At 50.1% G+C, this 17,589-nt stretch overlaps 1 protein-coding gene across 1 annotated transcript in view; it reads left to right on the forward strand.

The window, feature by feature from the left end:
- The first annotated feature begins 4,825 nt into the window (after positions 1 to 4,825).
- MAMLD1 (mastermind like domain containing 1) overlaps positions 4,826 to 17,589 on the forward strand; it is a 102,931-nt gene continuing 90,167 nt past the window's right edge. Inside the window, exon 1 of the mRNA XM_044427152.1 lies at positions 4,826 to 5,076. Coding sequence (XP_044283087.1) covers positions 5,023 to 5,076 — 54 coding nt within the window. The 5' untranslated portion in view covers positions 4,826 to 5,022. The remainder of the gene's footprint in view (positions 5,077 to 17,589) is intronic.

Below are 17,589 nucleotides of genomic sequence, written 5' to 3' on the forward strand. Positions count from 1 at the left end.
TAACCTATTGTTACTACTAAGGTTGCAGCACTTGAAACATGATGTTACCCTTCAAAAGCAGCATCTCTTTAAAATGGAAAGTCTTATTAGTGGCAAAGAGGGGATGGGAGTATCTCCTTTAGAGGCAACATAAAAACAGCTGTTCAGCCTTTCCATAGAATGCTCTGCCTTTGAAGAGGGCATGCAAAGGATTTAATATTCTTTCTAGCTCCACTTTCTAGCACTGAACATGCTATTGATCCAGCGAGACACTCCCAGTGATTTCAGCTGGGATGGCTAATAAGAAAGGGAAGGTGGGGGTGGGAAAAGCATCAGAATTTATCTAGTGGCTTTACTAGTCAGGTGAAAGAGGCAAATTTTGCATTATTGCTTCATGGCCTGGTCCTGCTGCCTCTTGAAGCAAGATGCTCACACTTGCTCATGGCCTGATACATGCCACATGGAAGGGTTCTGAGGGCTCTCTGCCATGCGGGTAATGTGCAGCAGCTCTGAATACACCGGCGTCAACCCAGTTCCAAGAATTCCTGCATGACGCAGACCATCCTTTCTGAGTCTATTTTATTCCCATGTGTGTTTGGGAATGGAACATACTCAGGAACCCTGGGAGAGAACTTCCACCAGCCTCCTCACTGCTCTGCTGGACTTCTCAGCTGCTTTTGAAACCTTTGGCTCTTGCTTGACTGCCCCAAAGGATCTTGCAGCCCATGGCTCTGAAAGCTGCAAAGAAGTCCTGCAGGATGATGCCCCCCGTCCACTTTTCTTGACAGATGAGACTGTGAAGTGCAGTGCAAGGCTGGCTGAAATTGTACCTGGAAGGCAGCTAACAGAAGGTGCTGCTGGGCCAGGAACATTTTCCTGCTGATTCAGCTCAGGATTCCATGTTATCTCTAACGCTACTTTAAATCTACATGAAACCTGGGGTGGGGGTGAAGGTGGGGAGGAGGGATTGAGGAATGAAGATGCTTAGCTCTGCTTTCCATCAGTGTCTAGCCAGGCAAGAGAAGTTCTGTACCTGTGTCTGCAGTCCCTGTTGGCTAACACACTGACACTTACTCCGTTCGCGAGAGAGAGGTCTGGGGTCAGCAGGAAAGCTGGATGGGTGTGCATCCTGCTCTGGAGGAGACTGATCTCCTCCTTCAGTCTGCAGCCTGAAGACCACCAGGTCACAGTTCTGGCTGGTTAGGAGGCTGCCTAGCAGGGACAATCAGTGCATGTTTCCAAACAGCCACGCAGAGGGATGGTCCCATCAAGCCAAGGTGGGAAGAACCACAGCAGCATGGCTGGGCATAACGGCTCCATCGGTTGGGTACCCAAATCTGGCAACACTGGCTTGACCAGAACTTGGAATAGCCAGTGACCCGAAGGTTATGGGATATGCATTTGCCGGATCAAAGTGGTTTCACAGTGCGTGCGCCCAAATCAATATCCAGGTAGAGATGAAAATGTGTTCAGTGCTGTGGAAAGATCCGAGCCTTTACCAGCTGCCACTCATGCTGTGCTGTGTTAAGCACCCCTTGCCCTCTGTTTATATCGAAGATGAGTCAAGCCAAAGGTTCTCTTGACCCCATAGCCGTAGCCAGAGCAGGCCACCTGGGAGTTGCCTCATCTCTGCTTTTGTTTTTCCTCATGCCAGATATATTGCCCCTTTTGTTCTTTTGAAATGTTTGGTCAAAAGATGAGAAACCCCAGGATTCCAACCCCTCCATCAACAGCATCTTCATAGGTTTGGATCAGTCCCATCTGGGCACGCACTACTGTGGACATGCTGGTCCCCTTGCTCCTGCACAGAGGGAGTACCGATGGCTTGCTTGGAGTAGTACTCAAGCTGGAGTACAAAGGCACAAGATGCCAAAGTTCACCGCTTCTTCACTGCTTTTTGCTCAGTCTTCTCCGGGTCCATCCACTGAGGGTCTCACCTCACCACAGGCTGAAACCTGCTGGAACCATGTTTGAAAATGACATCCTTCCCTGACCAGTTAGTGGGATGAATCTTGCTCAGGACTCTTGCATTTTTGAGCAAGCTTGCCAGGGCAAGGCCAGGCTTGGGCCATGGGACTCTGGCCCCAGAGCCACTTCCCAGAGCCCCGAGTGTCCACTGGTACCAACGCAGGTTTTGCCTTCCTCGCCATAATTGGCAGGGCCAAGGAATGATTTTCAAGGCGAGGGGTTGCAGCTGAGGGAGGAGGATTAACTTGCCCCTCTCTACAACAGCAAAAAATCTCTCTTTGCATCACAACTGAGCTTAAGAAAAGGTGTGGCAAGAAAACATTCCCAGTGGTATGGGATGCTCTTGGCAAGATGCAAATTAATCGAACAATTTATTTTGTGTAAGAATATTTAGATTCTTACAGAGTTGGGCGTAGTGCCATTTGTTCTGCGTGGGTGTTCATTTAAAGAGTGTTCGGAAACTGCAGAAGCTGCAGAATGCAATGCCCAGGCTAAGTGGTGCCTATACTATGGCACCTGCCACTCCACTGCTATTCAAGAGGCACTGGCATGGGTCTGGGACTGAGATATCTACCTAAAGGCCCACTTTCCCCCATGCACCCCTGATGCCTTCTGCAGACATCAACTGAGCTGTGGGAGTGCGACCGAAGGAGGGCTTTTCACTACACCTGTTGAGATCCTCCAAATGGAGTTCATATGCTCCCCTTTCTACATTGTACTTACATTTTAAATACATTTTTACATTGTAAATGCATTGGAAATACATTGTTACATTGCATTTCAGGCTTGCAAGCTCCTGAGAATCAAGGAGAAAGAGGTTTGTTGAAGGGATGCAGGACCCAGTGGTCCTTCGAATTTGCCACTTCTATTCACATCAGCTTTTCATGGTTTATCCAAAAATGGGAACATGTGTGGAATCTATTATGTGCTGGGTTCCTTCAGACAGGACAGCCCAATTTTTGTGAACCGCCCAGAGAATTCTGGTGGTTGGGTTGCGTAGAAATTAAATACATAAATAACTTTCTTTGAGTCCCAGCATGTTTTGTCTGGGAGTAGAATGGTTCTCTGAATTAACAATGTTCTTATGCCATGTATTAAAATCAGATATCACACAGAGCTTGTAACTATCAGGAGAATAGCTGAATATCCAGAGACTATCTGGTCAGCATCTTACATCAGGACTCATGGGATAACCTGAAGGATAATGTTTAAGAAAAAATGAGATTTTGCTTTCCATGTCACTAGACCAGAGGAAGATAACGCATGCAAGCCCAGGGCCTCTGTGGCCACTGTTCTCCTAAAGCAGTTCCTCTGCTTTGCACAGTTGCAAGGTAGGCAAGAATCCAACAGGTACCGGCTTTCTTACATGGATGTAGTGGGAAAAGCGAGATCATTTGAATTCTGTGCTGTGCTGACATAAGCACCCTTCCAGGAAATGAGATGACAGCCATGTGTTAATATTCCCTTAGGCAAGTAGTGGAGTGGTGCAGTTCTGCATATGTTTACTCCATCGAGTGGAGGATAGGCAGTCCTATTATACTGAATGGATCCCCTTCTAAGGAAACGTGCCTTGGACTGCATGCTGTTGGAAACTAAGTTCTCGGGCAGCTGGAAATATGAACTATTGTTTTCCATTAGAAAAAATTCTGGGAGGTGCTCACGCACTGGGGAGGGGGTAAGCTACACCGGATTCTTGTGCAGTTGGAAACAATGCTTGGAATAAACTCTTCTGTCCAGGGTGGATGCGCTCACAGGATCCTGAGCGGGGTCTGCAGTGTTCAGAGGAAAATTCCACTATTCCCGAGAGGCGATTTCCACATCCAAGCCATGCGCTGCCTTTTTTCTGCTTTGGCAGCCGGGCCATTCAGCCTACCTACCATTCAGAAATCAAACTTGGTTACGAACATATTCTGCAGCCATTAAAAAAGCATCGGGGGGGGGGGGTGTCTCTTTTGGGTTTTTGTTTTTTGGCAGCAGCTTGGATAAATATCTAAGCACCGCAGCAGGAGGCAAAAGGACATAGTGTACCAGTCTGTCTTGTTCGTAACCTGGATTCACCTAAGCGAGGGGGCGGCGGCGGCGGCGGCGGCGAGCGAAGTTGGCCTTGTTTCCTTGGCGCGCAGACGGCTTGTCGCCCTAGCCGAGGAAGTGACGGCCCGCACCCAACTCTTCCTTCGGGGACTCGCAGCCTTCCGCCGGGGAGAAGTCCGCCTTCGCTGGCTCGCTTTGATGCAGGGACGGCTCGCTCCCCTCTGCTGAGCGGGCGGGCTGGTCTTGCATCCTTCGGCGATGAAGTAGCCACTTTGGGGGTGGGGGGACCGGTTCCTGCGCCTTTCGGCGCGCGAGGAAGTTTCCCCTCTGCCCGCGCCCGCGGGGGAGGGCTGCTCGGCTGGGATGCCCAGGAAAGCGACGCCCGTGCAATCTCGGCGAGCCGCGCTGCTAGTGGGAAAGCACAGGAAGACGGCAAGTTTCCCCCAGGCAGGCGCGCGCGCACCCACACGAGGAGGAGGAGGAGGAGGAGGAGGGAACTCTTTGCGAAACTCAGTAGCGGCCCTCCCATCCAGGTTAATCGGCTCTCTGCGCGTTAAAGGGGCCGTGAAGAGACTCTCCGGGTTTCGTTCCTTTTATCTCCTAAGGTGGCGCAAGGATGTGCTCCTTCCCCTTTAAGGCCGGAGTTTGGCTGTGTGTGCGAGGAGCGAGCGAGCGAGCGAGAGTGGAAGCGTGTGCGCCCGTATATATGTCTGTGCGCGCGCACGCGCGCGCGCGCGCGTGTGTCTCCTCCTCTCCGAGTGACACAGCAGTTAGATATGCCCTATCAGTAACTTAAAGCCCGCAAACTCCACCTTCCGAGCGAGGAAACTGTGGGCTGGAGAAAATGTAGTGCGCGAATTGAGACAGACAGTGAATCATTAGCAAACTGCAACGCCAGGATGAACTTGTCGGGAACCTAAAAGGAGGGCAGGGCGGCGGGGAGAGAACACCGGGCTCCGGAGCTCGCCCGGGGCTCGCGGGCCGCCGCGTTTTGTCCAAGACCGTCAAACTGGATGTAAAAAGCTGGTGCGTCGCCAGTCCAAGATGCTTCTGGTTTCCGCGCGGGTAGAAGCACCACGCATGGAGCCTCATATTCCGGTAAGTCGCGAAGTCCGCCGGAGGGGGAAAAGTGCCGGGCTCGCCAGAGCGGGCAGGGGGCGGCTCGGCGCGGGCTTCCCCGGGAGCCTGGCCGCGGGATGAAGTTGCTGGATGGGATGGGCTGCCCCTCGTCCCCGCGGTCCGCTCTGGGCTGAGTTTGACGGTGCAGCTGAGCGCAGCCGGGGCTGAGCGGGGCGGGGGGCGCCTCATGTGGACGGCGGGGACTTCCAGCCGCTGCGCGCCCGGGGTGCCTCCCTGTTGTTCGCCGCGGGAGCCTCGTGTGCGGTGCTGGAGGGGTCAGCCTCCTGCTCCCGGGCTGCCCCGCTCGCTCGCTCGCTCGCTCGTTCTTTCTCTGGCGTGTGTGCTTAAAATGGTGGTAGACGGAGGTGAGATCTTGCCGTCGTGCGGCTGCTTCTTAGCGAGGGAGGGAGGGAGGAAGAAAGGAGCTGGGGCGGGGGGGGGTAGGACAGGCTGGCGTGCTTGTGGGAGAAGATCGGTTTTAAGGCAGGCAGACAAAGTGCTGCCCCTTCTCTGTGTGTCTGGCTGGGAAGCAGCTGCCGCTGCAGGGGGAGGACGGGGGAGATGCGCGCACGCGCCCAGGTTTCGTTCTCCCGGCTGCCTGCTCGTCCGCCACAATCCCGGAATAGTTTTGTTCCTTGGACAAACACAGTGCTCGACCTACACATCGATTCCGCCCTCCCAGCCCCCCCCCCCCCCCCCCCCCCCCTTCTTGACGCCCAGCTTGCAAATGGAGGCAAACTCTCTCCCCGCCCCCCGCCCCGCGATGCTCCTTGGAAAAAATTGGCGGAGACGCGTCCGGAACGGTACTTTTGCTGTAACGATGGAGGATTGAAACACGTAACTAGGATTCTCGTTTCGGAGTGATAAATGCGTGTCGGAATCAAGACGGGGAAGGAAGGCGCAGTTGCCTGATTTTTTTTTTTTGTTTAATATCCTAGATTAAATGCTGACTGCACTGAAGATTTAATAGGATTAGAAAGTGCCCAATGCTCTGTGTCCTAGAAGCATTTGTGGTATCCCTCTGTAAACAGAACCATTCAGGAAGGTTTGTTTTAGCCTAATTACTGGGAGGGGGGTGGTCTTTAAATTTAGATCAGGCAGGCAAGCATGAAAAAGAGGGAGGGGAGGCTCTTGTAGAGCAATGCTGAAGAAACACCTGATGATGGGTGCCTAGGAAGGGGGGGTGTCCTCCCCTTAAAGGAAATGTGGACAAAGTTCTCCCCCGCCCCGAAAGTGAGGGGGAGCAGCATGCTCAGAAATATGGATTGCTTCTCCCGCTCCTGCTTTTGTCAAAATTCGTTCTGAAAGCCACCTTGGGACAGGGACCTCCCCTCCCGCCTCTACTCGCCAAACTGTAATGCGCCTTAATGGAATTGTATTAATAATAGATGGCCTGATGAGCACTAGCTTGACAAAGCGCGCTCGCTCGCTCGCTCTCTCTCTCTCTCTCTGGGGGGGGGGGACTGCCGTAAAATGTATCCCACCCAAAGAAACCTCCCGGCCAAGCCCAGAGTTGTGTGTGACCGCAAAGCTCGCGCCCAGCTTTCCCGACCCGACTTAGTCCGAACTCTGGCAGTCAGTCAGTCTCTTTCTCTCTCTCCCTCCCTCCCGCTCGCCTTGTCGTGCGTTCTGCCTTGCTGGGCTTCCTTCTTCTCCTTTTTTAAATCCGCCAGTGCTGACTCACGACTTTAAAAAAAAGGTATTTTGATTTCTCACCCTGTGATTAAGAGGCGAGGTGGAAGGAGCCTCTTTACCGGGTAAACAAGCGGCTGGTTGTTGACTGGGCTTTTCCAGCTGTCTCCCTTGGTTAACCCAGGGAGGAGGAGGAGGCGGCTGCCGCTCTGCTGGCCTGATTAACGACGAGGAGCTCTCTGCCCCCACTGCTGCCCTCGGGCCCCGCTCTAAATTTGCTCGCCACCCTGCTCGCTGGGACGTCCCCTCCCCGCGCGGACCCGTGGAGCGCAGGCGGCGCTCCTCGGCGGCCTTCGGCTGCGCTTGGGGCTTCTGGTCCCCGGCTGTACTACAGCAGTGCTTTTGTTATGGGTGTACTGAAGGGAGGGGGTGGAAGGCTGCGTGCGTGCGTGTGTGTGTGTGCGTGCGTGTGCGCTTGAGGGTGGTGGTTCTGTAACCAGGGTGATTAAGGTGGGGGGAGAAGGAAGGGTGCTCCCCCTGGAAGAAAGCAGCTAGTGCTTTCTTTTCAGCGCACTCCTTCCTGGAATAATAAATTTAAAAGCTGCTTTCTCTCTCTCATTCTCCTCCCAGCAGGCTGAAGCTGGGAAGAGGGGAGGGGAGGGGGCACAGGGTCTGCAAAAGATCCTGGCGTTTGTAACAGGAGATTAATAGGTTGCAGGGGAGTCTCTGTTGCCATTTAGCCTGATCAGCTCCTTGTCTCCCCTTCGCGATTTACAAAACCGTGGAGGGGGAAGGCTACGTTTCCCACCCACCCCCATTCCTCTTCTCTTCTTCAGCAGTGGAAAAATAAGGGGAGAGTCTTTCTGGGTCTACAGGGATGCTACCCTCTCTGCTTTCCCGAGAGAGGAGAGGCACAACCGCTGCCGGGAAGCACCGTATGTTTTGGTGTTCCTTGTGTCTAAAGTCTACAAGGGTGGAGAGGAATAGATGCCCCAGGATGCTGCTTCCTGCTGCTGTGTCTGCAGGATCTGCAGCGAGCTTAGGCCGGGGTGGTCAAGTGCGGGGCTTGTTTGCATACCTGCCCTTTGGAAGCCCCTGTTTCTGCTCTCCTCCTTTTGGTGGTACCCAAGCAGTGCTGGATGTACAAAATGAAGAGCGTTGACCATGCCATGATCTGATGCAGCAGCAACATGTATGGTGCTGTTCACAGGTGATGTCTGTTACAGGTGAACAGCACAAAGAACAATTGAGATGGGGACAGGAGGGGAAGGCAAGGACAACCAAAGCTGTGTTCTGGACCTCCACCTACCTGTCATAGAATAGTAGAGGTGGAAGGGAGCAAGAGGGGTCGCTTAGCACAAGACTCCAGATTAAACCATCCCTCTCAGATGGCTTGCCAGTTGCGCCTTGAATGCCTCCAGTGTGGGAGAGCTCCCTAAGTCATAGGTTCCATTGTCATACTACTTGAACAGCCAGGAAGTTCTTCCTGATGTTCAGCCAGAATCTGGCTGCCTGTGACTTGAGCCTGTCATTCCATGTCCTGCACTCTGGGATGATCAGAAGCGATCCTGGCCTTCCTCTTTGGGGCAGCCTTTCACTTACTCGTAGAGTGCTAGACTGGACTACAAGTCCATAAGCCCTAGCCATTGTGGCTGGTGTTCCTGGTAAGAGGGGCTCTCGTCCCAAACATCTCAGAGGATCCAGGTTGGGGCAGGCTTTCCTGAGGATCCACAGCACTGAGAAGGAAAAAAAGACCTTGCAACTGTTGTAGACAAAAGGCTAAGCACAAGCCAGCAATGTGATGCAGCCACAAAGAAGGCAAACACTATTTTTGGATGCCTTAAGAGAGGTTCTCCCTTCTCAGAAAAAGATAAGTATTCATTCGCTCTACTTTGCGCTAGTCAGACCTCACCTGGAATACAGCATTCAGTTTTGGGCACTCAGGTTTAAAAAGGATGCTGAGAATCTGGAGAGAGTTCTGAGGAGGGCAGCAAAAATTATACAGGGCCTGGAAACTAAGTATTATGAAAAGAGGCTGAAAGAATTTGGGCCTCTCTGGCCTTGAGAAAAGAAGACTACAAAGTGGCATGGTCTCACTGTACAGGTACCTCAAAGGCTGTCACAAAGCAGGAGGAAAAGACCTCTCACTCATCCCAGAGTTTAGGACATGGAACAATGAACTTGTACTGTAGTACCCCAGGCACAGCCTGGGCACAAGGAAGACCTTCAGTGGGACCAGCTGCCTGGAGAGGTGGTGGGCTCTCTCACTGGAGGCATTCGAAAAGAAACTGGGCAGCCATCTGAGGGGGATGGTGTAGGGTGGTGTCCTCGGCCCCTTCCAGCCCTTCTGTTCTCTGATTCGAAGGCTTCAAGCTCTGCTGTGGAGCAGTGGATTGTACTTATACCCTGGGAATCAAGGTCATTCTGCATTTGACCAGGGGATACTGACTGCTGTGTTGCTACTTCACACACCCAGGGCAAACCCTGAGGTTTACATGGGTTCCAGCTTTGTTTGCCCAAATTAACCAAGGGATGGAAACTTTGGTAGATCATCCTCCCATCCCATGTGAGAACATAAGTCAACCCATGCTGGATCAGACCAAACGCCCATCCAGTTCCACACTCTGGATTAGAATCATCCTTGTGAACCTGTCTGAGCCTCTTTTAAAGCCATCCAAATGGATGGCTATCACCACTTCTTGTGTCAGGGAATCCTATGGTTTAACTTTGTACTGTGTGAAGAAATGTTTCCTTTTCTCTGTCCTAAACCTTCCGATCAATTTCATTGAAGGAACCCGGGGTTCAAGTGTTATGAGAGAGGTAGAAAAGTTTCTCTACTTTCTCCACACTATACATTATTTTAAACCCCTCTATCATTTTTCCCCTTTCTTGACTCATTTCTAAGCTGAACAACCCCTGTTCTCATACCTGCTTAATACAGGCTTAAGGTTGTAATGGCCCCTCCTTCCCAAGGTTCTGGAAACAGCTGCTGTTGTCTTTTCTTTGCTGACAGTAATGGGGTGTGATGTACATTACTGTGAGCTATGGACGTTGGGCTGCAGAATACACTCAGCCCAAAACTAGCCTAAAACTGCTGAACACAAGCTGTTGGGCAAAACTCCACCCTGGCTTGCACTCACACAAGACTAAAAAACCCCTTGCCTTCATTGTACTCAATACAGTCTCCAACCAAAACACCCACTATCAAAAACATAGAAACAGAGCGAGTCAGAAGGGGTCTCCTGGGCCATCTAGTCTGACCCCCGGCTCCAGCTGGCTCTGCTCCCGACATGCCCACCATGTGCATGTCCAGCCTAAAAATATTACATTTATTTACTGAATTTAGTCAACTTTTTCCAGGGAGCTCAGGGAAGCAAATGCAATTCACTTTCCAGCCCTACTCCACCCTGTCATCATTTTACCCTCGCAACAACCCTGCCAGGTAGCCAAGCTGGAGAGACAGTGACTGGGCCCAAGTCACCTCGTGAGCTTACTGAATGAGGATTTGAAGCTGGGTGCCTCTCTTTCTAGTCCGACCATGTCAAGAGACGGAGAACCCCAGTGCGCAATGTACAAAAGAACATTGATATACAAAAGACAAGCAGGAAACATGCATGCATGGGCAGCCAACAGAAGTTGATTACCAGGAAATGTGCTGGACAAGGGGCTTTTGCAGCATAGTCAGGTATGTGCTTTGGGGGGGAGGGGGTCACCTCAGCAGGCAGTTTGGGGGAGGTGTCTGGGGGTGGAGAGGCTGATTGGATCAAGACAAGGGACAAAAGAGGAAGAAGTTTCAGGGCAGATACCATTAGCATATCTAAGGGTGGGGGACAAGACTAAAAAGCATAGTATTCTGAATATATCAGGAGACCCATCTTGATAAGGTGCTTTTTGTCTTGCAAACACACTGCAGCCACCTCACCCAACCTGGCCTTAAGGGCTGTTGAACTTAGAGATAGGAAAGTCTAGAAAAGAATAAGAAAAGTTGTGGTGGGGGAGCCATAGTTTATTCCCATTTTAAAAGAAGAATTTTTTTTTGTTGGGGGGGGTGACTCCACTATTTTTTAGGCCTTCACTTCTCTGGTTAGACTGCTGTTCCCATCATCCTCATCTGACATGGCCAGTGGGCTGCACTACATTGTGAACTCTTTACCCAAAGTATCTGAGTTTGGTATCTGTGAAGTTAAACAAATTCAGAGTGGGGCTTGGAACCAACAGCATCCCCTTAGTATGAGCTGTTGAGCTCTCCTTTGGACCCTGGCCCCAAATGTGTGGGTGTCTGGGCACTGAAGTGGCCTCGTTGTGGCCTGAAAACCTGGCCTGTTCAATGAGCAGGGAGTTAACTAGAGCAACTTGTAGAAAAATGTATCATTTTGCCATTATATAATTCTCAAGTGTGCCTATGTTTAGCTCTGTAATCCCCAGTTAATTCCTGATGCATGTCAATTTTGGAGGTCCCTTGCTCGGAGAAGAAACTGCCCCGGTAAGCCCTAAAGGGATGTGGATTTGAGACTCTTGCTGGTGGAAGGCGATTCACAAGCCCTTTATGGACCACCACCCAGAATCCTGGTTAAAGGGGAAGGACAGTCCAGTATGTGTCCCTGTCCTTTGCAACTGCAAGGCCATTCTGAAGCATCCCTAACTGGTTCCATGAGGGTCTGGGAGTAGGACTGTGCACTTTCAAGACTTTGTTTCCATTTATGAACAAGTATAGAATTTGATGCTCCGTTATGTGGCTAGTCTCCTGAGAATGTTTCAGTACGTGTGCATATTCTAAATCAAGTTATACTGTAAACTAAGTTTTAATGTCTGGTGTTGGGGTTAGTGCCCTGATGGTATCTCACAAGAAGCATCGGTTGAGTAAAACAGATGTGTTTTCTTTTGGTCAAGTCGTGCACTGATATAAAAATGGGGACGGCAGCATGAGCTGTTCCTTTGTGAATGCATAGAATTACAGAGTAGTAGAATTGGAAGGGGCCAGAAGGCCAGTGGGTCCAGCCCCCTGCTGTTGCAGGACACCGAGCTGAGCCATCCCTCCCAGATGGCTGTCCAGTGGGTCCTGCTCCAGCCCGTTTCTCCCTCTTCCAGAAAAAGGTTCAAGAGGCAGGTTCATCCAGAGTCTCAAGCATGTTGGAAGTTTGCCAAGGGCGGTTGTGCAGTCATGGTGGAAACATCATGGGATGTAGCTTGTAGCAATGTGGAAGCTGTTGAAAATCACATCCTCTGGGGAGCCGTTCATGTACAGTGGATGGGTCCTTGTGGCGATCGACTGTTTATATCAAGCCACTTGAAGCAGCTGCACAGGGAATCTTGCTGTGGTATGTAATTCTCACGTGCTGTACAGGGACTTGCTGAGTGTGACTCACTGTTGACTCTTGGAGGTGGCTGTGGCAAGGGAGCCGTGAGAAGCACATGGGCCTTCAGGTGCCCTGTGAGATGCAGTGAGGTGTCTCTCATCTGTGATGTCTGTCAGCTTCGCGTGATATAAGAAATACTCCGAGGGGGCAGAAGTAAACCTCTGTTTAACTCAGGTGTTGTGTGGGCTAACCAAAGGTCTGGATAAGTGGAGACTTGGAGCACATCTGCTCTTCAAATGGCTTTGCTGTCCCCTCTCTCATTGATTTCACGCAGAGCCACCTCTTCACCTGAAAACCATGCAAGTAAGCTCATGGCCGAGCCAGGACTTGACCTCCAAGATCTTCGAGGCCCGTTGTTTGCCCATGCTGACTCTGCCCGTTAAATACGCAGCAAATCAGGGAATCCCAATGGTTATGCTGCCTGGAGGCCTCTTGGCTGTTCCTTGCATCCCGCTAAGGTAGAAGGAACCCCTGGGTGCGCGTGTGCACACACGCATGTGTATGCATGGATGCTCCACTTAGTGCCCCTAAGCATAATGTGAACAAATAAACTGAGTGCAAAACATGGATTCCCTCCTGCCTTTCCCATGTCCCCCCTCCCTCCTCCTCCCCCTTTCTTTGTGCTTCCCTTCTGGAACAAGATTATTGGAAGCTAAAGCTGCTGATGTGAGAGATGGAACATATGGTGCCTCTGTGAGAGAGAGCACTGAAATGGCCTTGACCTGCCTGACTGACCAGCTGCTTCTTGCCTGCAAGAGCTGCGCATCAGCTCTTCCCTTAAAGAAACACCTTCCCACCCATCTCAAGGTGTGCCATGCGGAAGCGAGTTCTCCATAGGAGGACAAAGTGATGGTGCTTGGCATTTCTCCCTGCCCCTTGAGTGCTTGTGTGCAGACTGCCTGCCCCCAGGCATTTTGTTCTGGCCTGCCTGCGATTTATGGCGCTTTTTGGAAGAGCCGGTTCCACATGTATCGTGACAGTTGGTACCAAAGAATGAAAACTGTTGCGGAGTTTAATGCTCAGAAGAAAAATATGCCTTGCATAAGTGGAAACAAATCTTAATCTTGACAGGCAAATGAAAGTTACTCTTTTCAGGGATAAGATAATCTTTATACTACCATAAATAGCACAAGTGTCTCACAAGGAGCCTACACACACGCGCGCGCGCGCGGTGTGTTGCCACCCGACTTCTCTCTCGCTCGCCTTTTCACATGTCCCTGTGCTTCATGTGTTCATGCCACGCACTGTACAGGACCTGGGCTGGCATAGCTTGGGGCGTGCAGCAGCGTCTGCCTGCCTTCCAAAGGCTCTTGCTCCAACACTTGAGAGCACTTACGAAGCGAGAGGCAGGCAAGAGCGGAAAGCAAGCCAAAATCCTCACAGTTTTGGCAGTGCTCTGTTTCAGTTCTCCATATGTTGTGGGGACTGGGGGGGGGGGACAATTTAGGAAAAGATGCTTCTGGTTGGAAGGAGAGAGGAGAAAAAGTGACAAGGAAATTCCATGTTAGGAAAGCATTAGCAAAGGGCTTATGTTAATGTTTTCCTGCTGCTGACGTTGGTGGTGACACGCTTGTGTGGGCTGAAAGCGGAAGTCACAGAGCTTTTAAACTCAACCAGGAAGTGCTCTGTTGCTCAGGAATGAAAAACAAATATAAAGCTCGCTGGCTCCCTCCCTCCCTCTCTCTCTCTCTCTCTCTCTGTGTTGGGCTAGGAGAAATTAACAGCCTCTCTCCAGCAAAGGGACAGCCCCTTCAATGCTAAATTTTCATTTGGTGTTGTCTTTTAACCCTTCCAACTGATGAGTTCAATTCAGAAAGGACAATAAACTTCTCTCTGGCATCCTGGAAACAAAGAGCAGCAGGGTTTTTCAACTGGCCTATAATGGAAGGCCAGGGAAAATACATGTGACACCTTGGAGACTAATTGGTTCAATATGGCATCAAGTTCCGTAAGCAACGGCCTGTACCATCCGATGTAAGAATGGCATGAACCTCCCTGTCCAACTTTCCATTGCATTTACAGATACTTCATTGAGTAATAAATGTGCTAACGATGGAAAGTGTGGTTAGAAACTTGCCGTGCACAATAGGCAGGGATCTGCGCTTTCGTACCTGAATCCCTCCTTGCCTTTTTCCATTCCATATTGAGCTTCAAAGATTACTCAGTTCATGTTTTCTCTCCCAGGCTCTTTAACCAACTCATTCTCACGGTGCTGGGCTTTGGTTCTAGCAACGGCTAATTAAATCTAACTGCTATTCATACTGTATTGTACAAATGCTTTCTCCGGGCTTTCTAGATTAGGCAAAATTCCACCCCCTCTTGTTTTGCTGATGGCCTTACTTTGCAGGGTGGAGGAGGAAGGTTATTTGTAAGGCAAAATCAGGGCAGCCCCTCAGGGAGAGTCTTTCAGGTTTCTGGACCCAGCAGCTCAATCTGGGAACCCCACATTTCCCAGCACCAACTCGCAACTAATTTCTTCTGTGTAGTATCTTTGCCCCTTCGGAAAGGCTGAAATGCTGTCCCAAGGCTTCCTTACAGGCCATAAAGGCTTTAAGTTAAAATGTGCTGCTACTTGTGTTCCACCCTTTGTAGTAGAGTGTGGCTCTGGAAGGCTTCTCTGGAAAGGAGGTAGGTCCCGGAGCCTGCAAGGGGGCGTACACCATGGCATAGCAGGATGAAGTCCCCCCAATGCCTCACCCTGTGAAGTGGGACCATGTTAAAGTCAGTGGACTTCGCCACCAAAATGTCTTGAGAGCAGGTTCTGCTTTTTCACATTACTCGCATGACAATTAAAATATCTGCAACCATTAAATAAAGATATATCTGTGATGGCATCAGGAAGAGAAATCAGAACAGAATGGTGTGTCCAGTTTTTAAACTTAATGAGCCTGTGAGCAGATGGCATTCCTTTTGGGTAGAGTGGATGGCTGAAAGTAGTGCTTCTGCAGGTGGAGAACTTCCCTATATTGCTAGCAACACTCTTTGGCTCAAAAGCACCCCATGCCTCTTCTGTTTAGATGAGCACCGGATTAACTGTTGGAGCCGGCTGAGGTATTGGCGAAGCAGGCTGCCAAAAGAATGTTCTGAATCAAAATTTGGTCTCTGATTTTGAACTGGGGCAGCTTGGTTAAAAAAAAAAAAAATCTTTCTGGCATAGGAAAGCTGTCACTTTAGGATTCTAAAAATGTAATAGCAGGAGTGCTGAGGTGCTGAAAATGAGGCTGAAAACACCAGTGAGCCTCTGCGAGGAGCAGAAGTAGAAACAGAATTTGCATCCATTCTGATTGATGGCAAATATTTGCTGAATATTCCTCAATCTGCTAATGAAGTATGAAATTTTGGGTGGGTGGGGGGAGGGTTCCGGATTTTCCCCTGGGACAAAAGCTCAGCAGAGGAGGAATTTGAAAGGGAGAAGGAGATCCAGGCATTTTCTGTTCTGCCTCTTGAGAGTTTCCTCCCCATACAAAAGTGTTGAGGTCAAGGTGTTTGTAAGTTGCAATTCATTTCTTGTTCGGTGGTCTAACCAAGATAGTTACATCTGTTCAAATGAGAAAGTAGCACCCTTCTACAGCTCTCCCTTATATTGGACAGACCTGCCACTTGCTTATTTAAGGAATGATTAATATTGAATATTGCCAATATCCCCTTTTCCGCTTTCTGTAAGGGGAGAAGCATCCAGTCATTCCTTGGCAAGCATTGCAGCCCAGTTTCCCAGTCTGGCCAGCTAGTTTTAAAAAATGTATTTCAAATTGAAGGATTTGTGTGTTCGGGGCTGTGCATCAAGCTATTTTATATCAATATTGATTTTTTTTTAAAGGGGGTATGTTATAAAGTGGGAGCTTTTATCCCCCTGAGCTCTTGGGCAATTATCTCAGTGCCATAAATGTTGATACGCACATAATGGATGTAACTAAAAAATCTCCTTATCCAAGCAGAAAATGCTGGGTGTTTGTTGGAGCAGACAGAATGCTGAGAGTGTGAATAGACAAACCCATATGTCGTTGGTGAAAAAGATAAATGATAGACGAACAGGAGTTGGTTACTACGCATCAGCACAATACACCAGTTTCCGTCATACCCTTCTCTTAATAACATACCCGCTTCAGTGCCATTGACGGGTAACCTAGACAGCGCCAGTCAACTGTGAGGTGGCTCTTTTTTCTTAGTTTTTGGTGTGCGTGTTTTTAATGGACGTGTGTGTGTGTGTTCAAGCACTTGGTGGTACAGACCACTTGGACTTCATTTTAAAGGAATACCGTTGATCTCACTGGTAGCGTGTGGCCCTGGCAGTACTGAGATGTTTCAGAGGTTGAGTCTGACAGTCAGCTTTTCTTTGCGGGGGGGGGGGGGACTTGCTCGTAGTTGAGGTAGGGATCTGATGTGGACTTTGAGGAAGTATCTCTGAATGGGTGGATGAGCCTTGAGGGCTGTCCTGAAGAAACGCTTCTGTCAAAAAATAACGTGGCCTGAAGCACAACCATGTCTGCGTGCTGCAGGCCTGAGATCTGCTGGCTTTTATTGTGGGACGAGAGAAATGGGACAATTACACTGATGTCCCCAACACACACATCCTACACATCTGATTGCTGGGCCCCCACTGGATTGATGCTGCTTTCCAGGATGTGAAAACTGCTCATAGACTGGTAAGTGGAAGGTTAGCAGCGATCAGGTAGGGGGTGTGTGTGGGTGTTTGGGGTTGGGGGGCTGTTTGCAGGGTACAAGAGCACTCTTGGGTGGTTTGTTCCTTTCCCAAGCCACAGTCCAGCTAGAGTTGGGAAGCACCCTTCTCAAATTGTAGTTGCTTGTGTTTTAATCCCATAAAGTTTAAATGGACCAGAGTTTGGCAAGGTCATTTTGCCAGGCGATGGATGGATGGAAGAGCCTATTAAACATACTGAGACTGGGAAGGAAGGTGCAAAAGAGGACAGAAGTCCACCCTCTGTTTCAGGCAATGTTAGAGCTGCAGCAGGAATCCCTTCGCCCATCCCAGCCTGTCCCGTGATGCGCTTCCTTTTAAGAATGCTGTCACTGCTGGATTGCACTGCAGCATGTTCAGCTCCACATGGGCATCATCATACAAAACACACCAATCCAGGGATGTCTTGAGTTAGCAGCAGTTTGGTGCTGGTGTGCCCGTCTTCCATGGGTCAAGCACATACAACACATTTGCATGTGTCGGACAACACCACAGCAGAGCTTGACTTTTTCCTCGCGAGTTCTACGGCGATTAAGCATTGCTTGCTTTCAGTGCTGGGAACAGCAATATTGCTGGCAAAACTGAGGACAGTCTAGAAGAGTGCCAGAAGACACTTGACAACACTGTAGAGGACAGTGGAATGGAAAGCCCTCGCCTTCTGAAAGATGCACCGCACAATCTTTGCTGCACTTCACTGGACCTTGGAGGGCACCGTGTGGACACAGGGTGTGACAGTGTGAGGGCTGGCCAGCCTTGTCCGAGCTGCAGCTGCTGGGTTGGTTTGCTGGCTCTCTCTGCTGCTTTGAT

The sequence above is a fragment of the Varanus komodoensis genome, unplaced genomic scaffold (assembly GCF_004798865.1).
Source record: "Varanus komodoensis strain SLA01 unplaced genomic scaffold, ASM479886v1 scaffold18_3, whole genome shotgun sequence".
Taxonomy (NCBI): Eukaryota; Metazoa; Chordata; class Lepidosauria; order Squamata; family Varanidae; genus Varanus; species Varanus komodoensis.